The 26,908-nt window shown below is 41.1% G+C and overlaps 2 protein-coding genes across 8 annotated transcripts in view; both read right to left on the bottom strand.

Moving 5' to 3' along the window:
• Positions 1–22,602, bottom strand: part of med12 (mediator complex subunit 12) — a 51,895-nt gene extending 29,293 nt beyond the window's left edge. Inside the window, exons 1-19 of the mRNA XM_034291792.1 lie at positions 22,436–22,602; positions 21,673–21,777; positions 21,378–21,569; positions 20,892–21,051; positions 20,475–20,650; positions 19,225–19,335; positions 18,509–18,781; positions 18,229–18,375; positions 17,815–17,914; positions 17,346–17,482; positions 16,938–17,069; positions 16,411–16,537; positions 14,037–14,266; positions 13,865–13,924; positions 13,508–13,681; positions 11,004–11,148; positions 5,016–5,134; positions 1,024–1,167; positions 671–834 (exon numbers count right to left, since the gene is read on the bottom strand). Coding sequence (XP_034147683.1) covers positions 671–834; positions 1,024–1,167; positions 5,016–5,134; positions 11,004–11,148; positions 13,508–13,681; positions 13,865–13,924; positions 14,037–14,266; positions 16,411–16,537; positions 16,938–17,069; positions 17,346–17,482; positions 17,815–17,914; positions 18,229–18,375; positions 18,509–18,781; positions 19,225–19,335; positions 20,475–20,650; positions 20,892–21,051; positions 21,378–21,569; positions 21,673–21,777; positions 22,436–22,534 — 2,795 coding nt within the window. The 5' untranslated portion in view covers positions 22,535–22,602. The remainder of the gene's footprint in view (positions 1–670; positions 835–1,023; positions 1,168–5,015; positions 5,135–11,003; positions 11,149–13,507; positions 13,682–13,864; positions 13,925–14,036; positions 14,267–16,410; positions 16,538–16,937; positions 17,070–17,345; positions 17,483–17,814; positions 17,915–18,228; positions 18,376–18,508; positions 18,782–19,224; positions 19,336–20,474; positions 20,651–20,891; positions 21,052–21,377; positions 21,570–21,672; positions 21,778–22,435) is intronic.
• Positions 22,603–24,068: 1,466 nt separating this feature from the next.
• wu:fb13g09 (multidrug resistance-associated protein 5) overlaps positions 24,069–26,908 on the bottom strand; it is a 49,496-nt gene continuing 46,656 nt past the window's right edge. For all 7 annotated transcript variants that reach the window (XM_010896786.5, XM_010896788.5, XM_010896787.5 and 4 more), the window contains one exon: positions 24,069–25,091. In XM_010896786.5, the coding sequence (XP_010895088.2) occupies positions 24,987–25,091 (105 nt within the window). In that variant the 3' untranslated portion in view covers positions 24,069–24,986. The remainder of the gene's footprint in view (positions 25,092–26,908) is intronic.

Below are 26,908 nucleotides of genomic sequence, written 5' to 3'. Positions count from 1 at the left end.
ATATTACATCTTTAAAAATTAAAACTTTTCGTTGTCACTTCGTTGTCGTTTTAGCTGTCTACTAGCTAGCATAGATATTGCCAGCATTCCCAGGCATGTTATTAGTAAATACGACAGAACTAATATTTGGTACAGGAATTTGATTTGTGGTCACTAATTACCTTCAAGCCAGCTGTCGATTTTCTGTGGAGTGATTCCCAACTCCAGCACACATTTTGGTTTTAGGCGTGAACAAGTACACCCAACACAACTCAATGAGAGCCTGATAACAATTTTGAATAAACTGCGCTTGGCTGGGGCTACAATGAAAATGTGAACAGATACAGTACTAGAGGACTGGAGTTGGTAACCAATCCTTTAGAGGGACTATCGGAGAGACCGACAGAATATGGCTACTGGACTAGAAAGGGCCCTATCGGTCTGAATACATCAGTTGGTCTACTTATTATAAACAACCAGACCTGGCACAAATATAATTAAAATTCCTAAATTATTTTTTGAGTAACTAAAACGCAATAGCTTTGTTTGACTTTGCTTGCAGGATTAAACTAGGGTACCAAAGACCCAAAAGTGCAAAGTATTTAATGGCCGCAATCAATTCTAGTAACTTCATTAAGAAATTCTAATGAATTAGCAGTGAATGTTTATGGGTTAATCTTGTGTGACATACCCATCAAAGACCTGCGCCGTTTGCTCAGGGTTGAGGATGAGGCAGGAGTGGTACCTCCGCAGGACAGCCACGATGCACAGACATAAACCGGTGGTGTAGCTGCCCACCAAGCTAGATGACTTGAGCAGCAGCTCAGCCTCCACCAGGCTCAGCTCGTTCAGCAGCTATTTAAAAACGGACACAAACACATACACAGGCCAGCATGTTATTTGTGCAAAAGTAATCCATACAATAGCTAATGCATTAACAAAAACATTAATGACAATGAAATATTGTTAACAGACTTGAGTATGGGCTAGATTTAAAAAACATAACCTTCACAAATGACTACAGGAATAATGATCAAAATGTACCTGAATGGCAAAGTCTATGAGGCCACTGATGTTGAGGGAGTACTCCATGAGGTCGAAGATGAACTGGATGTGCTGGACCAGGGGAAGGTGATAGGACATCCCTAAGGCAAAGTTGGTGATCTGTTCCAGAACATTCCTGGACACCTAGTCAGAGAAAATAAAAATATTTAAGGCTCTGGGCACTAATATAAAAACACACTGAAAATAAACCATACTACAAATTAGATACCAGGTGTTATGAATCCTGATGGGCTGAGAGCCTTGGTATGTCAGACAATATGAAACTGATGTTAACAATGCTGTTGCCAACAGTATGGCTTTCTCTCTGACAGTTAGCATTGCCCTACACTCAGTGCAAACTCCGTTCCATCGCTTCACAACCCATGACCGCCCTGTTGGGTAACATTCCAACCGTTTAAGCCAGACCTGGGCAAGATAAGGCCCCCGGGCCGGATCCAGCCCATTGAGACATCCAAAAATAAAAAATACCTGACGAAGTCCGCAGATGACATGACTTTATTTACTGTTGCATATTTATTTTCAAATTAAAAGTCCCATGGCACTCCCAGTATTAAGTACAGCAGTACAATACTGTCTGTTTAAAATACCTTTAAGAGTAAACAAGGTATTTGCGTTACTATGATATGTAGGGACCAGAACCCCAATCCATGCACGGAAGTTATCATTTCTACGTACTATACGCAATTGATGGCTAGCGATCTCTGGATCTCTTGATAACGAAAGCAGGGTATTTAAAAAACTATTGACAGCAAAATATTTATTTGCAGATGTCGCAGGTAAAGCAACTTGCTTAATATGTTAAGCTAACGTTATAGTTTTTAAAGAGTATAATTTGCAGAGGCACTTCCAGAGCAAGTATGCAGCGAAATACAAAATCTGTCACCCGATGCTACAGTTCAACGAGTCCAAGCACAGATGCAGGCTCACTGATGAACAACTTGCTGCAGTACCGCACACAGCTTCAACAAGTACCGCACACAGCTTCAACAAGTACCGCACACAGCTTCAACAAGTACCGCACACAGCTTCAACAAGTACCGCACACAGCTTCAACAAGTACCACACACAGCTTCAACAGTACCACACACAGCTTCAACAGTACCACACACAGCTTCATCAGTACCACACACAGCTTCAACAGTACCACACACTGCTTCAACAGAAATTACTCCTGACTTCACCTCACTTGTCAACGCCCATACGAGGCTCTCCTGTTCATAGAGTGTGTAGCCCTAAAAGTGGATTCCTTGGGTCTGGGCTGCTGGAATCGCTGTCGTTAAAAGCACGTAGTACAAATAATATACTGTATGAAGTATGACGGCAATTATACCAACATTTGCTTTGAGGGAAAATCTTCAGAAGTGATTTCATATACTTGTCTGACCCTAATAACTATTATACCTATATAACTGTTATACACTATACCTTATGTAAAGTAGCTTTCTCGAGTTCAAAGTGTTGCAACATTCCTCGAGTAATAACCCTAAAAAGCCTTTGCCTGCCATAATAACAGTTGTTAACAATTTTTATTTTATTTTAAATATTGTTAAAGTAAATTAAGTTCAATTATGAAAACGGTGTTGCATGGAAAATAAATATGCATAAATATAACATGCAAGTTAATAGGCATGTTGGTTAAAAAAAGAAATCTGGCCCACAAGGCTCTCTGACATTTTCAATGCGGCCCCCAAGTGAAAGATATTGCCCACCCCTGGTTTAAGCTATAGAAAAGGGACCACTGTACATTCTAAACTCAGCTACACACACCATAGATATGACAACGAAAATTTTTTTACTGTCTGAATTGGATTGGTACCACTATGTAACATCAATAAGGCATCTTCAGGGTTCATGGTATACGGCCAATATACAACAGCTAAAGTTTGTATCTAGGCATGCTGTCTTGCACCTAATAATCTGTGGTATATTATCTGTGATATATTGTTAATATACTATACACCAATGTGCTTAAATATACGGTAGATACAGTGGATATAAAAAGTCTACACACCAAATCTGTCGCAATCTGAAGAAGAAGAGTGGGCAAATATTGGCACGTCAAGATGTGCCTTGCTAATGCACTCCTACCCCCAAAAGAACCAAAAAGAGTGCTGTAATAAAATCAAAACGTGCTTCAACAAAGTATTAGTTTAAGGATGTGCACACTTATGCAACCAGGTTATTGTAAGGTTTTTATTTTTCCCCCTCGAAGATTTCAGTTTGTTTTTCAATTGAATTGTTCACATTATAGGTCACATTAAAAGTGGAAAAGGTTCTGACATGACTGATCTTTGTCTCATTCTTTTACATAAAAGAAAACCTGGCATTTTAAGGGGTGTGTAGACATTTTATATCCACTGTAACTGAAAATCCATCACATAATGTATCCTTGCATTGAATATATCTTCTAATATGCATTGCATCACAATTCTCTGACATACTACGCTTGGTCATGAGCTACATGGTGCATCTCAAAAAATTTGAATATCGTGGAAAATGTCACTTTTTTGTTTGAATCTTTATGATTATGGCTTACAGCTCATGAAAATCAAAAATCCAGTACCACAAAATATTAGAATAAAAATGTATCATTCAGAAATGTCAACCTGAGAAGAGCTCTAATCAGCTAATTAACTCAAAACACCTGCAAAGGTTTCCTAAGTATGTTAATTTATGCACGCAATACTTGGTTAGGGATCCTTTTGCATGAATTACTGTCTCAATGCGGCATGGCAGGGAGGCAATCAGCCTGTGGCACTGCAGAGGTGTTATGGAAGCCCTGGTTGCTTTGATAGTGGCCTTCAGCTTGTCTGTGTTGTTGGGATTCTCTATGGGATTCAGGTCAGGCGAGTTGGTTGGCCAATCAAGCACAGTAATATGGCAAGCAAACCAGTTATGAGTTGTTTTGGCACAGGCACCAAGTCCTGCTGGAAAAGGAAATCAGCATCTCCATAAAGATTGTCAGCAGATGGAAGCATGAAGTGCTCTAAAATCTTTTGGTAGACTGCATTGACACTGATCTTGATAGACCATATTGGACCAACACCAGCAGATGACAGCACCCCAAATCATCACTGACTGTGGAAACTTCACACTGGACTTCAAGCAACTGGGATTCTGTGCCTCTCCTCTCTTCCTCTAGACTCCGGGACCTCGATTTCCAAATGAAATGCAAAATTTACTTTAATCTAAAGAGAGGACTTTGGACCACAAAGCAACGGTCAATTTCTTTTTCTCTTTTTCCCAGGTAAGATGCTTCTGACATTGTCTCTGGAATGCAACACTTGTAGCCCATTTCCTGGACACGTCTGTGAATGGTGGCTCTTGATGCACTAACCTTGTGAAGCTCTCCCACGTTCTTGAATCGGTTTTGCTTGACAATCCTCTCAAGGCTGCGATCATTCCTGTTGCTTGTGCACCGTTTCCTACCACACTCGTCTCTTCCAGTCAACTTTCCATGAATACGCACTCTGCAAACAGCCAGCCCTTTAACCAAGGGTCTTCTGTGGCTTACCCTCCTCATGGAGGGTGTCAATGAGTGTCTTCTGGACAAATGTCAAGTCAGCATTCTTCCCCATGATTGTGGTTGTGTGTAGTGAACGCACAGGGATTTAATAAGCTGATTAGAGCTATTTACAGGTCAACATAGCTAATATTTTCAAATACTGGATTTTTCATTTCCATGAGCTGCAAATCGCAATCATTAAGACTGGTAACAAAAGAGGCGTGAAATGTTTCACTTTATGTGTAATGAATGTAGAATATATGAACTCGTAACGGTCACTTTGATTTGAATGAACTTTTCCACAATATGCTAATTATTTGAAATGCACCTGTATGTAGGAGGTATAAAATTGCTCTTTCAGTACAGCTTCGTTTAACTTGGCTCTGTTGAACAAAGTAGTGTAAATTGCCCTTAGCAGATTTTGGGAACACTTCAAATAATAAGATTTGACTTAAGTGTCTATTACCTGAGAGGTGACCTGGTGCTGGTCAAAGTGGGAGAGGTGCTGGAATTTGGAGAAGATGTCCTCTGCTGTGGGGAATGCTTCAGGCTTACTCCTTTTCCTCTTCTGTCCTTCTTCCCCTCCTGAAAGACCACAGACAAAGTTCACATTTATTATACACTTGTTTCCTCTTCAAATGTGTTCACTAGTCACATTTACATCAAATGGCCAACATGGGGTATACAGTGTAACAAAAGTCATGCTTCCCACTTGCCTCCACAGATCAATAATAACAGTCAGTGAGCTTTTCTGATCACAAATGGTTTGATGACATACAGTGAGAGAAAATGTATTTGATCCCCTGCCAATTTTGCACGTTTGCCCACTGACAAAGAAATGATCAGTCTACAATTTTAATGGTAGGTTTATTTGAACAGTGAGAGAATAACAACAAAGAAATCCAGAAAAACACATGTCAAAAGTCTTACAAATTGATTTGCATTTTAATGAGTGAAATAAGTATTTGATCCCCTCTCAATCATAAAGATTTCTGGCTCCCAGGTGTCTTTTATACAGGTAATGAGCTGAGATTAGGAGCACACTCTTAAAGAGAGTATAGGGATGTATAAAAGACACCTGTCCAGAGAAGCAATTAATCAGATTCCAAACTCTCCACCATTCCCAAGACCAAAGTGCTTTCCAAGGATGTCAGGGACAAGATTGTCCCTGGAAACGGCTACAAGACCATCGCCAAGCAGGTTGGTGAGAAAGTGACAAGTTGGTGTAATTATTCGCAAATGGAAGAAACACAAAAGAACTGTCAATCTCCTTCGGTCAGGGGCTCCATGCAAGATCTCAACTCATGGAGTTGCAATGATCATGAGAACGTTGAGGAATCCGCCCAGAACTACATGGGACAATCTTGTCAATGATCTCAAGACAGCATAGACACCAAGAAAACAATTGGTAACACACAACGCCGTGAAGGACTGAAATCCTGCAGTGCTCGCAAGCTCCCCCTGCTCAAGAAAGCACATGTACAGGCCCGTCTGACGTTTGCCAATGAACATCTGAAAGATTCAAAGGAGAACTGGGTGAAAGTGTTGTGTCAGATGAGACCAAAATCGAGCTAATTGGCATCAACTCAACTCGCCGTGTTTGGAGGAGGAGGAATGCTGCCTATGACCCCAAGAACTCCATCCCCACCGTCAAACATGGAGGTGGAAACATTATGCTTTGGGGGTGTTGTTCCGCTAAGGGGACAGGACAACTTCATCAAAGGGACGATGGACAGGGCCACGTACCGTCAAATCTTGGGTGAGAACCCCCCTCCCTCAGCCAGGGCACTGAAAATGGGTTGTGGATGGGTATTCCAGCGTGACAATGACCCAAAAAACACGGCCAAGGCAACAAAGGACTGGCTCAAGAAGAAGCACATGAAGGTCCTGGAGTGGCCTAGCCACTAGTGGCCTAGCCATTCTCCAGACCTTAATCCAATAGAAAATCTGTAGAGGGAACTTAAGGTTCGAGTTGCCAAACGTCAGCCTCGAAACCTTAATGACTTGGAGAAAATCTGCAAAGAGGAGTGGGACAAAATCCCTCCTGAGATGTGTGTAAACCTGGTGGCAAACTACAAGAAACGTCTGACCTCTGTGATTGCCAACAAGGATTTTGCCACCAAGTAATAAGTCATGTTTTGCAGAGGGGTCGAATACTTATATCACTCATTAAAATGCAAATCAATTTATAACATTCTCTCTGTTCCAATAAACCTCCCATTAAAATTATAGACTGATAATTTATTTGTCAGTTGGCAAACGTACAAAATCAGAAGGGGATCAAAACATATTTATAATCCCTCACTGGAACTATAATTCTCTTCTTTTGTTTAGGGACCCAGCGGCTCTGGTAAGATTTTGCCTAGATAGCTAACATTTGGACCATGTTCAGCCCCCCCCAAAAAAACTCTCAAAACCCATGTTATCTTTATATGAACTTCCAGTGGGTGTACAAATCTGTGATTCCACAACATTCATTTAGCTGCTAAAAATCACTGCGACTGCAGAAAAAAATACTGTTCTAATATTCCAGAAAATTCCAATTAAAATTTCTATGTGCAAAAAACAATTTTGATGACAAAGGTAAAATGTACAGTTAAGCAACATGATAAAACATGCTGAAATGTAGGGCTATCTTTAAAGTAGTTTCACCTCGGATGTCATTTAACCCTTACCTCAAGAGCCGTAAGATAACGGAGTACATAAAATATTATTTCTGGTAACTCGACCATGCAGCTAATTTTTGTTCAAGTATTGTTGTATTGTGCGCCTTGAAACAACCACACCATTTTCCAGAGCAGCCTGTATTTCTCCTGAGGTTACCTGTGTGTTTTTCTTTGTATCCCAAACAATTCTTCTGCCAGTTTTGGCTGAAATCTTTCTTGGTCTACCTGACCGTGGCTTGGTATCAAGAGATCCCAGAATTTCCCACTTCTTAAGTGTTTGAACAGTACTGACTGGCATTTGCAAGGCTTTGGATATCTTTTTATATCCTTTTCCATCTTTATAAAGTTCCATTACCTTTTGACAGTTCTTTTCTGCTCCCCAATGCTCAGTATGTAGCCTGCTCAATGCATCAACGTGAGAGCTAACAAACTCATTGACTATTTTCATGGACACTAAATGCAATTTAAAAAGCCACAGGTGTGGGATATTCAGATTTAATTGGCATTTTTACCTGTGTGTGTCACCTTATGTGTCTGTAACAAGGCCAAACATTCAAGGGTATGTAAACCTTTGATCTGGGCCATTTGGGTGATTTCTGTTATCATGATTTGAAAAGGAGCCAAACAACTAAGTGATAATAAATGGTTTCATATGATCACTACTCAGCATCCCCGGGAAAGTCTATGCCAGGGTACTGGAGAGGAGAATACGGCCGATAGTAGAACCTTGGATTCAGGAGGAACAGTGTGGTTTTCGTCCGGGCCATGGAACACGGGACCAGCTCTATACCCTCTACAGGGTGATGGAGGGTTCATGGGAGTTTGCCCAACCAATCCACATGTGTTTTGTAGATTTGGAGAAGGCATTCGACTCTGTCCCTCGCGGCATCCTGTGGAGGGTGCTTCAGGAGTATGGGGTCCTGGGTCCTCTGCTAAGGGCTGTCAGGTCCCTGTACGACCGAAGCAGGAGCTTGGTCCACATTGCCGGCAGTAAGTCAGACTTGTTCCCTGTGCATGTTGGACTCCGGCAGGGCTGCCCTTTGTCGCCGGTTCTGTTCGTAATTTTTATGGACAGAATTTCTAGGTGCAACCAGGGGCCGGAGGGTGTCAGGTTTGGGGACAACACGATTTCATCTCTGCTCTTTGCGGATAATGTTGTCGTGTTGGCCCCTTTAAACCAGGACCTTCAGCATGCACTGGGATGGTTTGCAGCCGAGTGTGAAGCAGTCGGGATGAAAATCAGTACCTCCAAATCCGAGGCCATGGTCCTCAGTCGGAAAAGGGTGGCTTGCCCACTTCAGGTTGGTGGAGAGTTCTTGCCTCAAGTGGAGGAGTTTATGTATCTAGGGGTCTTGTTCACGAGTGAGGGAACGATGGAACGGGAGATTGACAGACGGATCGGTGCAGCTTCTGCAGTGACGCGGTCGATGTATCGGTCTGTCGTGGTGAAGAAAGAGCTGAGCCGCAAGACGAAACTCTCGATTTACCGGTCAATCTACGTTCCTACTCTCACCTATGGTCATGAGCTTTGGGTCATGACCGAAAGGACAAGATCCCGGATACAGGTGGCCGAAATGAGCTTTCTCTGCAGGGTGGCTGGGCGATCCCTTAGAGATAGGGTGAGAAGCTTGGTCACCCGGGAGGAGCTCAGAGTAGAGCTGCTGCTCCTCCACATCGAGGGGTCAGCTAAGGTGGCTTGGGCATCTGTTCCGGATGCCTCCTGAACGCCTTCCCGGGAAGGTGTTCCGGGCCTGTCCCACCAGGAGGAGACCCCGGGGAAGACCTAGGACACACTGGAGGGACTATGTCTCCCGGCTGGCTTGGGAACGCCTCGGTGTCCCCCCGGAAGAGCTAGAGGAAGTGTCTAGGGAGAGGGAAGTCTGGGCATCTCTGCTTAGACTGCTGCCCCCGCAACCCGGCCCCGGATAAGCGGAAGAAGATGAATGAATGAATGAATATGATCACTACTCTTAAATAATACAATTATATAATACTACTCTTAAATAATACAAAATCAATGCCAAAATTTCACAATTTCTGCCAGGGTATACAAACTTAGGAGCACAACTGCACAGCACCAGTGATGGTACAGTATGTACTGTTAAGCATATAGTAAGCCAGTATGCCAACATTTGAACATACCACTTCATAAAATGAGGTAGTACGTTCAAGGAATTCGGGCCCTCATGGAGTCGGTTTCTGACAGTTTGGTCAAAAACATCCACACCAGTAGCCCGCTGGAGTTAATTTTGTAGGGCTCTGGCAGTGCTCCTCTTGACCCTCCTCACACAAAGGAGCAGATACTGGTCCTGCTGCTGGGTTGATGCCCTTCTATGGCCCTGTCCAGCTCTCCTTGTGTAATGGCCCTGTCCAGCTCTCTTTGTGTAATGGCCCGTGTCCTTGAATCTCCTCCATGCTCTTGAGACTGTACTGGGAGAAACAGTAAACCTTCTTGCGACGGCATGTCCTCCACTATCCTGGAGGAGCTGGACTACCTGTGCAACCTGAATGGGCTGCAGGTACCTGATGCTACCAGTAGTGACAAGGACACTAGCAAAACGCAAATAGAGAAGAATCAGTGAGGGAGGATAAGTAGCAAGCAATTGCTGTGGCCACCACCTGCAAAACCATCCCCTTTCTTGGGGGTTGTCTTGCTGTTGCCTCCCCAGGGCACCTGTTGTCACTTTCATTTGCACCAAAACAGGAGACATCGCTTGTTTCCTAACTGGACAGATTGATATCCCAAAGTTTAAGTGACTTGGTGTTATAATGTGATGATTATGTGTTCCCTTAATTTTGTGTATTTTTCAAGAAACAATAAAATGTCACAGTTCCAACATTTGATATGTTGTCTTTGTACTATTTTCTATTAAATGATCTGCACAGCCAATCGGGTTGTAAAATAGCTAAGAACGTTAACCTAGCAAGCATGCTACATTTCATGGCACAACGTTTGTAAATCGTTCATATGTGAATGATATCGATTTGGTAGCCACCAAACTGTGACTATAACAGACTTTTTTCATGTGAAAGGAGGAGAATCATTGCCAACCCCTCCTCTTCCATTGCGCAAAACATTGAGGACCATAATACCCGAAAACACATGTGGTTGAAAACTAGATAGTAGATCAAGAGCTGTAAGATCACCCTTTTTAAGGACACATGCTCTTAGAGATAAGATGGCTTTCAGTGAATGACAATAATTAGCATAGAAATTGGACAGGTTGAAAATGAATATTGAAGGAAAGATTCTTGCCCCAAGGTTAACAGTCAAATAATGACAAACAGAAGGGATAGAGAGTGTTCCAGAAGAGATAACGAAGGTTGCCAAGGATAGTTTAACTATGAAAAACATTGCTGAAGGGATTATACAGCGGTAGATTTAGCAGCAGACTATATCCCAGAAAGCAGTGCACTCCATTAACAGTGCACTATATAACGAATAGGGATCCATGTGGGACACCTTCTGAGGCATCAAATTGTAGGGGTGCTTTCTCTGCCATCTACACAAATCTTACCTTTGATATGTTATACACTTCCGTTGAGAGTTGTGAGTGTATAACCTCGCTCAATCAATCTATGCTTAATGTGGGTAGCGCTCAAAGGCGTTTTAAAGTCATGGGTTTTCCAAAATGAGCATATCACCTTACGTGAGAAACACTTGAAGCGGGTGCTGATAACACGTTTGATGTGACTCTCTTCAGGACGAGCATGAGGCGCCAGAGATAAGGGAAGGAGTTACCATTGTCAGTCAAAAGGCATGGAAAAATGCCAGCGGGGGGTCTTACCAGTCTCTGCTGTGCTTTTGCGGTTGAGCACCTTCAAGATGTCTTTGGTGATTTTTCTGATGGTGTGCCTGGCTTCGTCTCGCTGCTTCCCAACGCCATAGAGCACCACCAGCCGCTGGTTGCACTCATGGCTGGCACTCTCCTCCTGTGGGTGACAGGTGAGTAAAAATGTCTGAGGTGGTTTGGCAAGGCCTACAGGATCTGCTGACTTCCTAAGATCTGATGATATCTGTTAGAAGCCATGTTTAGGCATGGAGCTCAGACTGATAATTCTGTCACAGAGGGTGTCAGTAGCCAAGGTATTTTACAGACCTGAAGAATCGTACTTGCTCCTATTCAGAGCAATGACCCGGGCAACCCCAAGTGCTAGACTATTTTCTATAAAGAGCTGCTATATCACATTTTGTTGAGCTGTTGGAAATTACACATTTTGTTGAGCTGTTGGTTATAATCACACTGCTGTTCCACAGTGCACTAGTAGTAAAGGTGTAATAGAAGTTCATCTAAATCCAGTTGCAGTAGATAAACATTGGTCATGTAATTTATGGGCCTCCCATTTGGCTCAGTGGTCTATGGACACCCTTCATGACAGCAAGCAGACCACAAAGTACACGGTTTATGCCTTTGCAACTGGCTGACGAATGGCTGTTTGGTGTTGGGTCACTTGGCGAACATGACCCAAAGAGGATCAGGCGCCCCAAAACAGTAAGTAAATGTTCCTTCACACGCTGTGACCAAACTAACTGATTGGAAGAACAATGTGGAGAAAAACAAGCAGAATGACTTGGCGTGGACGACTAAGAAGAAGTGCAGTGAATTCACCTGAATCCATTTGGAGTTTTGGAAATCGAGACAGAGTTATAGATTAATCCAATCAGATATTACAAGATTAGCGAAAGGGATATAAAAAGGTTTAAAGAAATAAAACAAAAAAGTAAAATAATGGTGAATAGGCATAGCCTACTGCATCTTCAGAATGCAAAAATCTAAATTCAAGAATCCAACAAGCAATTAAAAAGGGAGAACTGAACACAAAATCATTAACAATTAGTCTAGTGTGCCTTACTAAAAACCAGAAAAGGAACAAGGCAAGCCTAGTTCAGCCGGCAAACGATTAGAAGGGATTAATGTTGTCCCCCCATCTTGTTTCAATCCCCAGTTTTTTTTTATATGGCACAATGTCTTTAACCATTACGCTATTTAAACCTCGGGAATGCAACTTTTACCTCAGCCATTACCTTTCTGCTGAAATAACATGGACAACAGCACGTTTATTAACGGAACTAAAATGTACTCTTGTACAAGAATTACTGTAGATTGATTAGCTAATAGCTTTACAGGGCCTATAATGAAAAAAATTACTCCAATCACTCCATGGCTGGATCGTTTCTTTAGAAAACAATAATATAAGAGAGTCACGTAATAGAATTATTCTTTTAAATATATGAGATTCCTGGTATAACAGAGCGGATACATATTTATGTGTGCTGGCTGAAAAGTACTGAGTGGATAAATATTTCTGAGAGACAAAAATTGGAACGTCTGAGAGGGGAATTGAACCAAAATACTGAAGGTCAGGTATGTTCCCACCAGAGCACAGGGCTTGCTGGTAGCCAGTCCACCTCCATATAGTCTCCAAGTGCAACTTTTATCTAAACCATAAATATTTTGCTGAAATAATGTTGGCAACAGAACGTTTATTAACGGAACTAAAGTGTACTCTTGTACAAACCACTATGCTATGTGAACTACGAGGAATTCAAAAGCAATGGCTGATTCTCAAATCTCCTTCTACATACGTCCTACAAGTACGTACTTTGCGGGTTTGATGGTGAAGTATAGCATCTATGAACTATAAGGCTTTTTTTTTTGTTGGCCAGTAATAGGCCTTCTAGTATCTACTTACTACTTGGAATAATCATAAGAATTGAGCAATTGCTACCAAGACTGAAGATGAACTTTACTATGCCAAAGCTATTTCATTTCATGGTATAACAATGTTCGTTTTTCTTTCATTCGTGAATGACATTGATACAATAACTATCAATATAGGTGAAAATAACTGACTTTTTCGTCAAGTGAAAAGATCTCCTCTTTTACTGTGCAAGGGGTTGTGGTCTATATTACCCCAAAAAGCATGTATGGATGCATACTTAAAAATCCACCAGAAATAGTCGCAATATAACCGTAAACAGTTTTATTTTAGGGTTACTATGACAGAGCTACTGAAGCTTGTTGCCAGAGAAGTTCTTGTGCATCCTGAACAAATCCTAAAGCATACTTTGTTCTGCCTATGGCAAGGATCGAACACCAGCCGCCCACATGGAAGTCTGCGTCTCTAACCACTACGCTATTTAACAAGGGTTAGTCAGACAGTCATTGACTCAGTAAGAGACATTTGCTCCACTAGGCCAAGTCCGCTTACGGAAAATAATTTATATCAACAGCTCAGTCAGAAGCAACATACATTAACAACGCCAAGGCCCTCTGTCCAAGCTGCTTACCTGGGGGATGGGGAAGTGGGTGGCGTATTGGATGTGGCGGGGCTGCTCGTACACCAATAGGAACACAGGATCCAAGCCCTTCTCTTTGCAGCTCACCTTTCCTTCCTGCTCAGGGGCAGGCTTCTCAGGAGAGGGACTTCCCTTTGACTCACAGTGCATGGGGGGAGAGAACATCTAGAAAGAGACACCTCAAAGTTAAGGGTTGCAACTCCACAGGTTATCTGGAAGCCAAATCAGTAAGTCAGATGTAAGACTTGTATAAGTACAGTATAATCACTCATGCATGCTGGCTACATACACATAGGTAAATTAATATGCATCGGCGGAGATGGAGCCAAAAGGCTACATAAAACTTACCTCATCGAAATTGGCACTCGAGTTGTGATCGAGCTCCATTGACTCTGAAAGGCCAGTGTCCTGCAAAAAGAAAAAATCAGGCCAAGACATATTTCCTATTTCTAAAACTGGGAGTGACCTACCAGTGATTAAACACGTACACAACGATAATAGCCATCTCCACAACATTTACCTCATTTTTGACACTGCTCCCCACCTCCTGCTCCTTGCGCTCCGATTCGTCTGAAGGCTCATCACTAGGGGAACGTGGGCGGGGCAAATGGGAGTCAGAGGCCAGGTCACCACGGGAGATGAGCGTGCACATGTAGATGTTGTGGGAGAATACGTCGTGGCGAATGAGCTCACAGAAGAGCAGCACCAGGTTGGAGAACTCCACTCGTTCACTCTCGTTTCCTGGCTCAGCTGATGAGGAGGAATAGAGGGGAAAGCTTGTCACTCTAAACTACAACCTTAGCAGAATGGTTAGCCCATGAAAGGTTGTAAGGTTTATACCTAAATTATCATTATAATAAAATAATTTGAAAATCACACTGCAGCAGTACATGTGTAACAGAGGCAGAGACTTAATTTATTCTTTCAAGGATGATTTTTTTTACTCAAATTAAAATAAACAAACACACTGCATTAATATTCTTAACATAATCACAGAATCAGGAGTAATAGCCAGAAGCGGTATTGCACCTAGATGGCTTCTAAATGACACCTAGTTCATAGTCCAGGGTCCTGGGCAAAAGGGCAGGACCTCTGATTCTTATTGTCAATAAAAGCCTTGCAAAAAAAAGAGTAGGGAGAGTGACTGTCCACTCTCCTTTATATAATAAGGGACTCTATGGGATTTGTTGGGATTGTTACCAACAGACCTGCAGTGAGGACAGAAACATTAAGACTTGAGAAAGTCCATTACAAAAAATAACATTTTATTGAGAATGTATAGATTGGTTTATTTGCAAGACATGTTAATAACAGCTACAGTTGACCAAAACAATGGAATGTCAGTGGCTTCATGAAGTATTCTAATCCCTTTTTCTCTCCACATTTTGTTGCATTATACACTTAGATTTTATTTATTATATTTTTTTTGCCATCAATCTATAAATACCCAGAAATGACAAAGCAAATCATATGTTCAGACATTTGCACCAATTTATTAGAAATGAAAACCAAATAAAGTACATTAGTATTCAGAACCTTTTGCCATAACAATCCAAATTGAGCTCAGATGCATCCTGTGTCCTATAATCATCCTTGATGTCTCTAGAACTTGATTGAAGTCCACCTGTGGCAAATTCAATTGATGGGACAAGATTTAGGAAGTCATACACTGTCCTATTTGAGGTCCCACACTTCACAGTGCATATCATAGAAAAAACAAAGCCATGATGTCCAAGGAACATTCCACAGACCTCTGGGAATTACACCAAAGCATAGATCTGCGAAGGGTATAAAACAAATGGCTTAAGCAATGCAAGTTCCAAGAAGCACAATGAGCTACATCATTGTGAAATGACAGATGTTTGGAAACTAACACTCTTCTTAGAGCTAGCGGTTCGGCCAAATAAAATAACTAGGCAAGAAAGGTCTTGATCAGTGAAGGGGCGAAGATTCCAAAAAGCCACTACCATTGAATTTCAGAGTTTCTCTGCAGAGATATGAGAACCTGCCAGAAAGACAACCATCTCTGCAGCACTTCAATCAGGCCTTTTTCAGTGGCTAGAATGAAGCCAATCCTCAGTGGAAGGCATAAGACATGCAGGCTAAAGGTCTCGGAGCATGAGGAAAAAGATGGTCTGATATCAAATTTAGGCCTGAATGCCAAGCGCTGCCAAAACTATCAGTATAGAGAAACATGGTGGTAGAGGCATCATGCTATGGGGATGCTCATCAGCAGCAAGGACTGGAAGAGAGGTCAGAAGTGAAAAAAGTATTAACAAAGCAAAATACAGAAAGGTTCTTGAAGAAAACCTGATCCAGAGATCAGAGGACCTCAGACTGGGGGAAAAGATTCATCTTTCAGCACAAGGACCTGAAGCTCACAGACAAGGCAACACTGGAGTGGCTTCAGTACAAGTCTGTGAATGCCCGTCAATGGCTCATCCAAAGCCTGGACTTGAATCCAACTGCACATCTGCGGTGAAACCTGAAGATCACAGTTCACCAACACCCCCATCCAATCTGATTGAGCTTGAGAGGGTCTACAAGGAAGAATGGGAGAAAATGCCCAAACCCAGGTGTACAAAGCAGGTAGCAGTATACCCAAGAAGGTTGTTATCACTGCCAAAAATGTTTTTACAGTGTAGTATAATAAGTGTCCGAATACTCATGTACTTGATATACTTACATATTTTTAATAAATTGGCACCCATTTCTAAAAACCAGTTTTTGCTTTGTCATTATGGGGTACTTGTGTAGACCGATGGGAGAAAAATTATAAATGGAATTAATAATAAATATACCCTTTAAAACAAAATGTGGAGAGAGTGAAGGGGTCTGAATAATTACCAAAGGCACTGTGTGTTACTAGTAGTACAAGTGAAGGGGAGACTCACTGAGCATAGGGGCCTGGGTATCGAGAAATTGTAGGAGCACATCTTGAAACACAGGCAGGGTGGCTGCTGACAGAGAACCCGACGACACCGAAGCTTTCTCATCCACCACCTCGGACTCGCCACACCTCTGAGCACACAGAAGCACACACACACCGTGAGATCCACTGACACTGAACCAGTATGAAAGGCAAAAAGTCAGTCAGATTTACTGTACGCATTTGTTTGCAGAGAATACAAATTCCTTAAAGGGACGGAGAGCATTTCAAATATAAAATGCCTTGGTTAAACAAAAATATATTAGTCTTGCTTTTATAGATGTTCCTACTAGCAATTTTCCATCCTATATTCATGATTTAAGTCTCTTTTCTAAGAGACCTGTTTTCAAGAAGCAACACCTGTAGCAAAATGCATCTTTGACGGAATAATTGATAAGAGCCGTGGTAGAGTGGCTCTTGGTGGTTTTGGAGCCAGTCATGATGAGGAAAACTGAGTCCTTCTCAGAGAGTGTTTGTGTGTGAGCCTGTCACCTCCGCTTCAATCTCCGCCTGTCTCTTCTCCAGCAGCTTGGCCACCACCATAGCCCGATGGCGGCCTGACCTCTTGCAGCACACCGCCCACTCACACAGCAGGGTCACCACTGCGTTGTCGTCAGTGGACATCTAATCAGAGAGACAATATGTTAGGGCAAAAACGACACAGGACTGTAACCGGAGTCTGGGGACTTTGACGTAACATCTCTAAACAAAACACAATTTAAAAGTCCTCAGAAGCAGGACTGTGTTAATACTGTAATGATTAGGATTTGGTGGTTTTGGTTTGGCCTCTTGCAATTCCCCTTTTTCCCTGCAATTGAAAGCTGTTCCAGTATTTAGACTAGGTTACAGTTACATGCTCAAAGGCTCATCTAGAACAGTGCTGCAGGGAAAAAACTGTACCTCGTGGCCATCTTTGCTCTGGCCTGAGCCGAAGATGCGATTATATAGGGAATCCAGAGAGTTGCTGAAGTCAGACTTCTCAAAGCTGTGGTTGTCCAAAACCTCCAGGGTGTGTAGGACACTCCCAATAGTGAAGCCTGGCAAAAGCATGAAGATAAAGAAATGTAAATCGAAACAAAACACAAAAGGTCGGTCAGGTTGATTTTCCGTAGAGACCGGACTAGTTCACCAGAAAAAGAAAGAATAGTTAACACTTGATCTGTTATAGAAATTCAAATATATTTTGTTTTTGCAAGGGTTCCTCATTGAGAATGCTTTTTAGTCCAGCACTCGGCCTAATCAGTGTCTGTGAAAGAGGCCGCATATTCATCCAGTAACTCTGGATGGATGTCTTGATGTGTTGGTGTTGAAGTCATTTTATAGATGTCTACCTATGAAATGGTATATTATCAATTATCTGTTTCCTTACCGGCAGTCTTCTCCTGACATTTATCAAAAGACCAGCGAAACTCCACAGCCTGCCCTCGGTCCTTGACCTGCTCCTCTATTTCTCGCACCTTTGCACGGACCTGAGGTAAAAAGCAGAGGAGCAAATAAGAAAAAGTAAGCCAACAGCAAGGATTTTAACTTTATAGCATGTGGACTTTCAGTCAATCAAGCAACAACTGGATTAGTCATAACTGGCAAACACTTATGATGTGAAAAGGGGCTCTATGAAAAAAAAATTAAAACAAATAAAACACCATTGTTCAAGTTGCAGAAACCAGCAGGTTCATCATCTGTACTTGATGACGGAAGGTATAGCGGCATTGAATATCTATCTAGATTCTGTATGCTTGTGTGTTGGGGGGGGCTTTGACAGGAACCAGAAACCAGGCCTAACCTGCTGTGTAAAGGTGCTGTTGCCCCCTGGCATGGGCAGGTTGGAGGGGGCAATGGGGAGCAAGTCCAGCGGGGAACCCGTCTTGTTCCGGCTATCCGTCAGAGAGTAGTGCCACACAAGGGCACTTGGACAGCACAGCACGATACTCTGATGAAACCCAAAACGAGGACCAAGACTTAAGGATGTGATTGACAAAGTGGGAAAATGATTGTGTGTGTGTGTGTGTGTGTGTGTATATGTGTGTGTGTGTGTGTGTGTGTATATATGTGTGTGTGTGTACCTGAAGCATGCAGCTGAGTCCAAACACCAAGGGCCTGTGTTGAGGGCAAATGTAGAAGTCTGTGAAGGGGGTCTGGGGTTGGTTGCCCCCTGCGGGCTGTGATGTTGGCGTGGGGGCCAGGGTGTTCCCTGGCTGTGCCAGAATGCCGTGCGCCGGGTGGCCCCCTGTGCCAGGTCCCAGACTCCCGTCGCTTAGCAGCAGGCTGAGACGTCGAGTGCAGAAGTAGGCCAACCTCCGGGACAAGTAGGCCGACTGCACAAACTCCCCGGAATACTGGAGTAGGATGCACACCATATCATTCATACCATTCTACAAGGATATCTGGGCCAAACAACGGCATATGAAGGAGGGGGTAGCTAGGTTGGCTTTAATAACTTACATTCAGGGGAATTATAATGTGAACTTAATGCAGTCTAGCAAAACAATTTGCTTCAAACTGGATTAATTTAAATAGTAATGGTAACGTTTTTCAGAAACCTTTTTCGGTTACATGGGCGATTGTTAGATGAATGTAGCTTCTTAGGGTCAACCAGTGAGAGGTAGTTTGAAAAAGCAATGAAACACTGGAATCTGCATAATCTTGATGCGTAAAAAGAAAATACATATGCGGGGGTCCCTTCATGTAACTCAGTCCCCATGAAATACTCGGAACACAACTGGATGCAAATAAATACATCAATGCAGGGGCTAAAGGTAGGTGTATGGGCGGCCGTTACCTGTAGGAGGAGTGGCAGCAGCAGCTTCAGAAGCTCATCTTCTCCAGGTCGCACCTTCTCAAAGCATTCCAACACCCATGTCAGGAACTCGTGTCTGTCTAGCATGCCGTCCTGGACACAAGAAAAAAACAGTTAGACATTGCATGTTATTTCATGCTTGTAACTGTATACAGATTAGTAAACCCAGTGCAATTATCTTGTTTCACCATTAAGAAAACGTCACAGTTTAAAGTGGCCTTTATGAAGAAGCCTACCCAGAAATGCCTGCCGTTAAATGCAGACAGTGAACCTTGTCTGTTTGTTTGGGGTCCCTTCATCATAAAATGCATGTTAATTTAGCACGGTTAAGTAATTTACCACAGAAATGGCTTTCCATGTAAGTTGGAGATACCTGGCTAGCTTTTTTTTTTTTTTATCCTAATGAAACCGACATGACAACCAGCAGAAAATAACATGACACGATAATAGTGAAATACAACTAAGACAGCAACAACAGAGACTGTGGAGGAATGATGAAAAGCCACCACAGTAAAAAAAGAAATGCCTTATGTTATAAAGACAGTATAGAGAATGGGGTGAGAGATTTCCTGATAAAGCAGTGGGCCTGAATCAAACCCATGCTGCAATGGTATGTGCTACAAAGGCAGTGGTTTAGACCACACAAGGCAATGAAGTCACAAAAATCTCATCAAGTAACAACTTTAAATATAGTGAAAATGCATCCATTTTACTTATGACCAACATCACAAGTTATGACACAGAATATCCTTCAATTAAAATACCCATTAGCATGCGCTGCAAACCATGTATCAAAATACATTTGTTATAGTCCTCCGCAAAATAGAGTGTGCAGTGGAGCAGTGTCTTTAATGCCTCTAGGCAGCTGTATAGGATACTTCACTGCTGCTTGATTGCTTGCCCTGTGCGTGGCCGTAACGTGATGCTAAGTTTCTACCATAAACATGACGTGCACACCAGGTCAAAAAGTATATAACATTTATGTGGCTTTTCTTTAAGGAAAATAGCATCACACCATAAATATTGCAGATAGTTGCCTTCCGCTGATTAAAAAAAAAAAAAAAAAAAAAGGTATCACAAACCATTGCCAAGCTAGCTAATGGGAATTTCAACTAAAGTATACTTGGTGTCTGAAGAGATCCGGTCGTAAAAAGGTAGGAATATAGTCAGCGAAAGACACACACTAAGACAAAAACGGCAAGAGAACCACACAGACTGACGTGCAGACAGACCTGAAACATGAACATGGCTAGCTTCTCGTTGTACTCCCACTGCTTCATGGCTGTGTCCACCTCAGCTGGGGTGGCCGGCAGCGGGGAGCCACAACCCTGGCTGGGAGACTGCCGGTAGAACTCGGCCACCTTTTGCAACTGCTCCCACAGGTACTTTGTGATGATTTGGGTCCATTCTGCAATGCAGATGGAAGAGTTCAGTTCATCCCAGTTGGATGTGTGACTGATAATGCAGCATGACTGAGCAAAGTCATAGAACTATATAGCAGCCTGTTCTTTTAAATGGCAGCGAATGCATCCAGGTTAATGTAATGTCCCATTACTGAAGAGTTTTGGCCGCTGTACAAAATTATGGGAGGAGTGAACCGCACTTAATCCTTAAAACAATTACATATTTTTGAAGGAGTGCTTGCTTACCTATGCATGGGTCGATGACATGACGTTTCTTTACTTTTGTTTCCGTGATAGCGGCATGATATGCACAGGTCATTTTGATCATCCATGCCGATCGCATTACAGGTACTGTGTACTTGGCCAGATAGCCAAAGACTTCCTCTTTTTTACTAAATATGGGCACCTGGTACACAAACATTAAAAAATAATTTGACCAATGTAACAGGATGGGAAAATGCTGCAGAATATTTGTCATACTTTTAACCAACAGACCTACTTTGGATAATATCAGGAAAATAGGAAAGTCTCTGTGGACTGACATTGTGTTTCTGGTTAAAGTTTACTTTTTAGGCACGGAAAGACCATGGAACACCTGTTAATTAGTTAAATAATCTTGTTTCCTTACAATCCTACACATCAGAAAGTCATGTTTTCCTATGTAACATATTTACATCAAAGTAGTGTTCTGCTGACATGCCCTCAAGGGATACTTTTGATACAAAGTCCTACCTTTTTGGCTAGCTGGGTGAGCGGTTTAGTTCCAGCCAGGTCCGTAAACCAGTTGTTGATGGAGCTCTGTGACCTGGCAGTAACAAGCCAGAAATTGTCCTTCTGGTTGACCTGTGGCTTCCGTTTGCCTGTGTCTGGAAATGTGTTGTAACGCAGCTTCTCAGCAATGATGCTGCTGAAGTTTGAACTAATCTGTGGAGGTAACAGAGAATTTTGCTATGAACTACAGATCCTGCTACCATGTAAATGTTTGATACCTTAATGATTGGGCAGTTGCCTTTGTTCAACTGATTACCTTTGAGGGATTGAAATTGACATTTTTAGCACTTCCATGTTCATCTCCTGACACAGCAGGTTGATTATTAAATCCTTGTTTTACGTTCAAAGCAGTCAATTCATCCTGAAATCAAAAATACATTTATTTATCTTGCACAACAACATGGTATGGTAACCTTTTATACCCACTTGTGAACATAACTACTTACTGTAGACAACAGTACTGTATCTACTATCGAAGTACTGTCTGTAACTAGCTAGTTGCAAATAATGCTAAATAGCTAAATTATGCTATCAAGCTTCTCGAAAATGTATCTAGGTGTGTATATTTTGCAGCTAGTTAGGGACAAATCAAATAATGTAATCAGTGGTTCGTGCATTCATTGATAACTTGAAAAACGAACGTTAAGCTAGCCAGGCACATTCTCTTTGTCGTTAATATTTTGTATTAAACAAGCTGCTTACTGCATCATTAGTATTATCTTGGGTATGCAGAGTATATAGCTAACTAGCTAAGTGTTAACTCGGACAACTCCACTAGCCAGCCCTGGTTGCTGTTTTCGGTGCAACCTGACAAACCAAGTTGCTGTTCATTGTTTTGCTAGACTGGTTGAGGCCTGAGCCGACTCACTAATACTGTACTGTAGCTAGCTAACAGCCTATCTAGTCAGCTAGCTAGCTAGCTAATGTTACGTAGCTACGGGCTTCTTTCTAAATATGTTATTTTTGTGTTCATTTCTCAGTTGAACCGTAGCCTGAGAAAAAAAATTAAGTTGTCTGACCTCTTTTTGCTTTGGGTCTTGAGGGTAAACGTCCGGAGGTCCAAGTCGTGGCCGTTTCAGGGGCCGGTGTTCGTAACTTAGGATCCCGAAAGCAGCCATCGTCCAGCGGCATCACAGCCAAGGCTTTCCCCTTTCCGTTCGAGTCTTGGAAGCCGGAAGGACGCCGATGCAGACGAGTGAACTCGAAGATATCCCATGATACCCAATAGCATGTCATTTGTATTAAAAAAAAGACAAAAATATGTTTGGTTTTTGTTAATAAAAAGTATGCAAAATAATTAACAATATTATGGGTAAAACAGATTTTTTTCAGGGGTATGACCTTTAACCTCCCTTTCATAAATTGTTTCATACTATCTTTTATAATATTTTATGAAGTTAGTAACACATCAATAACTTGTTTTGAGATCAATGCTGACTCCAAAAGTAATTTAATATATACAATCCCGTTAGCCTAACTAACCGTATGCATACAATTTATATCAGCACATTTCCAAAATATGACTGTTCTGAAATAAGCGACAGAATTGGAAATATAACACAATGAAGGATTTAATTGCACTGAACCAAAATTAATAACTTTTTTCACGATATTAAAAATGCCAGTGAATTTGGGGGCAAGATATCTCATTAATTCACGTGGTAAATTGCAAATGACAAAAGTAAAAATAGCAATTTCACTGGTTTTGAAGAGAGAAAAAAATATTTTGCATCTTTGCAATTTGGATTGTAGCAAATCGTAGCATTTTCGTAGGTTTATTTTCATAACATCATAACATTTACAATTTAGCGATTTCTGATTTTTCAAAAAAGATTAGCAGGTAGGTTAACTAAGTAAACATTTCTAATTAAGTAGATGTGACCATGCGTTTTGGAAGCAGAAGATTAATGTGATCATTATTGGTCTTAGTGCCAGACGTAGCCAGGACACCAGGTTAACACCCTTACTCTTATGATATACCATGGGATGTTTAGGGACCATGCCCAGAGCACCAGGAAGAAAACCTGTTGCATCAAAAATATTTTATTAGACCCGAGAAAATGACATACTGGCTGTTCTGAGTGCAACAACACAGTAGCATCTGGTCTCCAACCTTGGGCTTGCCTTTAAAGGCAAGCCAGCAGTTGGATGCAGGTTGGAATTCTGTTGGACCTAGACATTGCCCATGGACTTGGATGTCTGCCACTCTAAAAGTAGATAAGTAAATGAAATGTGTCTCTCAGGCCAACATATCAATTATTCAATTAATGGTCAGAGCACCATGCAAGACAAGTGCAAGAACAATTAATTAAAGGACAATATTTTATTTATAAAAATACTTTTATTGCTAAAGTATTTCTATGACAAAGAAATCACATTTTAAAAATAAAATATTGCAAAATTACAATCTCAAGTCTTTAACAAGGCAGTCTTTATGAGTTATCTAGCAACATATTTTATGCACACAATTTTTGCTCAGTATGATCACTGTTTTAAAGGCATCTAGATGTAATACAATACCAAATGTATATTTTTAACACTGCCTTGCAGACATTGTCTGTGGTTGTTTTATTATTTGGTCCACAACACAGTTTTGCAGTTTCAGTGTTACGAACAACTTTATTACAACAGCATAGACAAATTACACAGTGATAAAAATCTTTAATTAAACTTTAATTTAAAAAAATCTCATTCTATAGACTCTACAGCATACTATGGATAAAGTTTCAACATTACAGCATATGGATAAAATACCCTTGATTCACACAAAACTAGAACACAAACCAAAATGAGCAAGAAAAGGCATAGACTACAACATAATTACATTAAATATGAATAACTATAAAGGCACATAAATATTTTCATTTGTTAGGAAACACTGAAATGGCTAAAGTATAATAATCTAAGTATTCTGAACACAAAAGTATAGAGTCAATAAACCAGGGTCATCACAGTATTCTAGCCTGAAGCACAATCAATGAAAGCATTCCTTGTGCTTTTGTAGTTACTTTGGTATATCAAAGTGATTCTGTGGAAGTCTCAGTGTCATTTGATTGTTTGCTTATATCATATTATAAATCTTGCAACATATATTTATACATGTGATGTAGGTTTGATTGAAATAATTTTTTTATAGAAGAGTCTAAGTGTCATCGACCATCCTCTGGAGAGGGTTGTCTAATGCTTCAGTGTTTCATCGTGGAATATAAAGTGCCATTGTAGAGTCATTGCTCTGGTCCCTTCACTTGCACTTGCACTATTGGCCTTCATGAAATTATAGCAGCAAAGGTCAGCAGGTAGGATACTACAAATTCTCCATAGAGCCACATCTTTGATGTGTCTTTTGGATCACTGTCATCACTGTCATAGTTAAAAAGTGAAAATTGAATTTCAAAATAAACAGACTTGGCCAGATACAGCAGCATTTGTAAAAATCGTCATTATTGTCTTATAAAATATGTAATCTCACTCATTCCATGGCAGGGTGTGAATAGTCATCCTCAAAAGTTTGTGCAAGTCTAGTCCTTTGCTGTACTGTCCAGTTTTCCTTCATACCCATTTTGACTGGGATCACTGGTCTGTTTCACTGAGCTTGCCATCAGACGCTTCAATCATTGCCCGGAATCTCGAGTTACCATCTGCCAGCAGGGCAGCGGGGGTGTCAAACTCCAAAATCTGTTATGGAATAAAGAAACCATAATAAAATGACATAACAGACTTAAGACAAGATAATATTTTGAACCATGAGGTGGGCATTTGAGTAGATAAATGAAAGAGATACTCTGAACAATTCATTTTATTAAACATGCAACACAGCCCTAGATTTCTGAAAAATACACTACCAGATAAAAGTTTTAGAATACCCAAATGTTTCCAGTTTTTATTGAAATTTAAGCAGTTCAAGTCCAGTAAATATCCTGAAATGGTACAAAGATAAGCAATAAATGGCCAGAGTAATGGGTTAATAACTTAGAGCTGTTCTGCAGCAACGGAAGTAAATTAAGCTGTGAAAGTTTATGCTAACAGTTCCTTCAGGTGTCCCAACTGTGGTTGATTACTTGCAAACCCTCTGTCTGTATAAAAGCAGTGTTGGAACAGACTCTGTTATAACACCCTCTTAACCATTATTTGGACAGTACTGTACTGCAGGAAGTAGTATACTGCCATCATAATTGCGAGAAAAAGGCAATTAACAAAGGGAAAACAGACAGACCATTATATACCTTAAATATTTAGGTCTTTCCTTTAACGAAATTGCAAAGAAAGCCATGGTGTTAAACTGAGTACAGTTTCCTACACCATCAAAAGGCCCTTGAAATGTGGCTCGCAGGACAACAGCTTCAAGCCCAGCTTAATAATGCTGGTAAAATTAATCAAGTCTCATTTTTGAACCAAAACGATTACCACAGCATTTTGCAGCACCATGCAATACCCTCTGGTATACGCCTAGTTGGTCAGGGGTTCACCCTACAGCAAAATAATGACAAAACATACCTCCAGGTTATATCAGAACTACCTTAGAAGAAAAGAACAAGACAGCAGGTTTCAAATCATGGAATGGCCAACACAGTCTCTTGACTTAAACCCCACCGAGCTGGTTTGCAACAAACTGGGCAGAAGGGTGAAAGCAAAGCAACCTACAAGGGCAACACATTTGTGGGAACGTCTGCAACAGTGTTGGGAAGAAATGTCCAAACAATATTTGATCTCCATTGTAGAAAGAAAGCAACAGGTGTGTTGTTATATACTGTTAAAAGGTGGGTACTTTTAAAAAACAGATCACATTTTATTAACCAAAATGATTCCATGATTTATTTTTTGTCTCCAATTGTTTATTTGTGCTATGGATTTATGGATTTTTCATTACGACATTAAACTGTGTGAATTTCACAAAGAACTGGAAAAATTGAGGTGTCCTAAAACTTTTGAACAGTTATGTATATATCATCACACATCAAGATTTATATAAATAATCTAATGTTGCCACTAAACAGAAATAGCTTTTATCAAGTGAACACCTTATTTTAGTGCAATTATTTCACAGGTCAGTTGACTGAGAACACATTCTCATTTAATGCAACAACCTGAGTGCAACTGGGGTTAGATGCCTTCCTTATGGAAATAATAATTTATTTTTCATTTTACTAGCTTGGGGATTCAATCTAGGAGCCTTTCAGTTCCTAATCAGATGGTCTAACCGCTAGGCTATCTGCTGCTGGTACATTCTGTAGTTTAGCTACCAGCCTATCCATTGTCACATCAACATAAGATGTGAAAACCCATGATGCTGCTATTTGTGTTTCCCTGGCTGAGTTGATGAAAAGATGTGGCCTATCATTTGACAGCTGACCTAAACAGAATACATCCTCACTTCTGTAATCTGTAAAGTCATGTGTAATTGGTCAAATGCAACAATAAACATTTATGGAACCATTATTTATTTTATAAATAACCCTGTCTCTTTAGTCAGGCAACAATAATTTGGTCTTTAT

Source organism: Esox lucius, chromosome 4 (assembly GCF_011004845.1).
Source record: "Esox lucius isolate fEsoLuc1 chromosome 4, fEsoLuc1.pri, whole genome shotgun sequence".
Classification (NCBI taxonomy): domain Eukaryota; kingdom Metazoa; phylum Chordata; class Actinopteri; order Esociformes; family Esocidae; genus Esox; species Esox lucius.
The sequence above is the reverse complement of the archived record's forward strand: the minus strand, read 5'-3'. Positions and strand labels throughout refer to the sequence as shown.